Source organism: Elephantulus edwardii, unplaced genomic scaffold, assembly GCF_000299155.1.
Source record: "Elephantulus edwardii isolate Elephantulus edwardi_28Jun2011 unplaced genomic scaffold, EleEdw1.0 scaffold00184, whole genome shotgun sequence".
Taxonomy (NCBI): Eukaryota; Metazoa; Chordata; class Mammalia; order Macroscelidea; family Macroscelididae; genus Elephantulus; species Elephantulus edwardii.
In genome coordinates, this window is record NW_006399934.1 from 4,142,228 (window position 1) to 4,144,085 (window position 1,858).

General features: G+C 37.7%; 1 protein-coding gene across 1 annotated transcript in view; it reads right to left on the reverse strand.

Annotated features, from left to right (window-relative positions):
- Window positions 1-549: 549 nt before the first annotated feature.
- ZNRD1 (zinc ribbon domain containing 1) overlaps window positions 550-1,858 on the reverse strand; it is a 6,184-nt gene continuing 4,875 nt past the window's right edge. Inside the window, exon 4 of the mRNA XM_006896232.1 lies at window positions 550-574. Coding sequence (XP_006896294.1) covers window positions 550-574 — 25 coding nt within the window. The remainder of the gene's footprint in view (window positions 575-1,858) is intronic.

A 1,858-nucleotide genomic window follows, 5' to 3' on the forward strand; every position in this document is an offset into this window, starting at 1 on the left:
ATTGTTATTCTTCCCATATCAAAATTGTTCAAATTTCTAAATCAAGGAGATTTAGTTAAATTTTTGGTACATCTCTCACTATCCAAATGTCTACTTCTTTCCTTCCCCTAAACTTATAACCAAATAGATTTAGCTAGCTAGGAAATATGCATAATTGCTTTTTATATTGCCATGAATTTTAGCTCCTTTTTGCTTGTTTTCCCTTTTTCTTTGTCATATACTGCTAATTTATCTTACCATAGTTGCTGTGGATGCTGAAAGAATCTATTGCTGAGTTCATTTCTATTCCTCTTAAAAGAAAGTGACTTATAAAATAGCATACACATGTCAGAATTTTCTAGCAAAATACAACTTTAATAAGGAAACTTAAGTAGGAATAAGAATGCTTTGGGGACAATGGTAATTCCCATACAAAAATGTGGTTCTCCTTCTGAGAACAAGATACTGCAACCAAAAGTCATGGATGAGAATCTAAAGACTCAATATTCTTCATGTTCCAAGGAAGAGAAGAGGGCAGAAACTGTGGAGCAATCCAGAAAAAAAAAAAAATCACGAGTCTTCCTTCTCCTGGAACCTATGGAGAAAGAAAAGCCTCATTATATTAAGCCAATAGATAAGTTCATAGCAGAGTAAAAATCAAATAAATAAAACAATCAAGGAAGAACTTTTATCTATGCCGCTGTGGAGAACTGTTGTTGTGTGTTTCTGAGTTAGAACTGACTCATAGCAGACCCTCTAGTGGGTTTTCAGAAGAAACTGCTCATGTTTTTGCCATGAGCAGATAGTGGATCCAGACATGCCTTAGAGTTGGCAGGACAAATCCTTCTTCACTAGGCCACCAGAGCTCTCCTTGTGAACTAGATCTCTTAAATAACTTTTCAGAAACTCATTGCCATCTAGTGGGAACTGTCTCCTCTGACCTTCCAGCAGGGAGACGGCTCTCATCTTTCTCCCAAGGAGCTGCTGATGGATTCAAACCACCAAAGAGATGGTGCTTTTGGATTAGCAACACAACTTCCTATGGACTAAGCCACCAGAGCTCCTTCAGGATAACTAAAAACACTGATAAAAAAGTATACATCACACCACAACAAGATAAAGGTAAATAATCCAATTGAAAAATGGGCACAGAATATGAACACTTCACCAAAGAAGACATTCAGATGGCCAACAAGCACATGAAGAAATGTTCAAAATCCCTACCTCTAAAAGAGAAGCAAATCAAAACAACTATGAGATAACATCTCACCCCAATCAGAAAAGCAAAATTTAACAGAACAGTAAGCAACAAATGCTGGCGAGGTTGTGGAGAAACTGGAACCCTTATTCACTGATGGTGGAAGTGTAATATGGTGCACCCACTATGAAAGGCGGTATGGCACTTTCTCAAAAAATTACAAATAGAGATACCTTTTGACCCAGCAATTCCACTACTTGGAATATACTCCAAAGAGACCATAACTGACATCAAGCAGATATATGCATACCCATGTTTATCGTGGCTTTGTTCACAACAGCAAGGAGTTGTAAACAACTTAAGTGCCTATCAACAAACGAATGGATAGAGATGCTGTGGTATATTCACACAACGGAATACTACGCTGCATTGAAAAATAAGGAACTCATGCAGTATTACTCAAAATGGGTGACCCTGGAGGACATTATGCTGAGTGAAGTATCTCAGTCACAAAAAGGACAAATACTGAATGTTGCCACTGTTGTAAAACAGGACTGACATTGGGGTTGGGGGGAGACTGAGAAAGATGGGTTCAATAATGTATACTACATTGAAACAGATGAGGGAGAAAACTGTTTAAAAGGGATATGTGATTAGGTATTTTTGTCATGACAGGAGTCC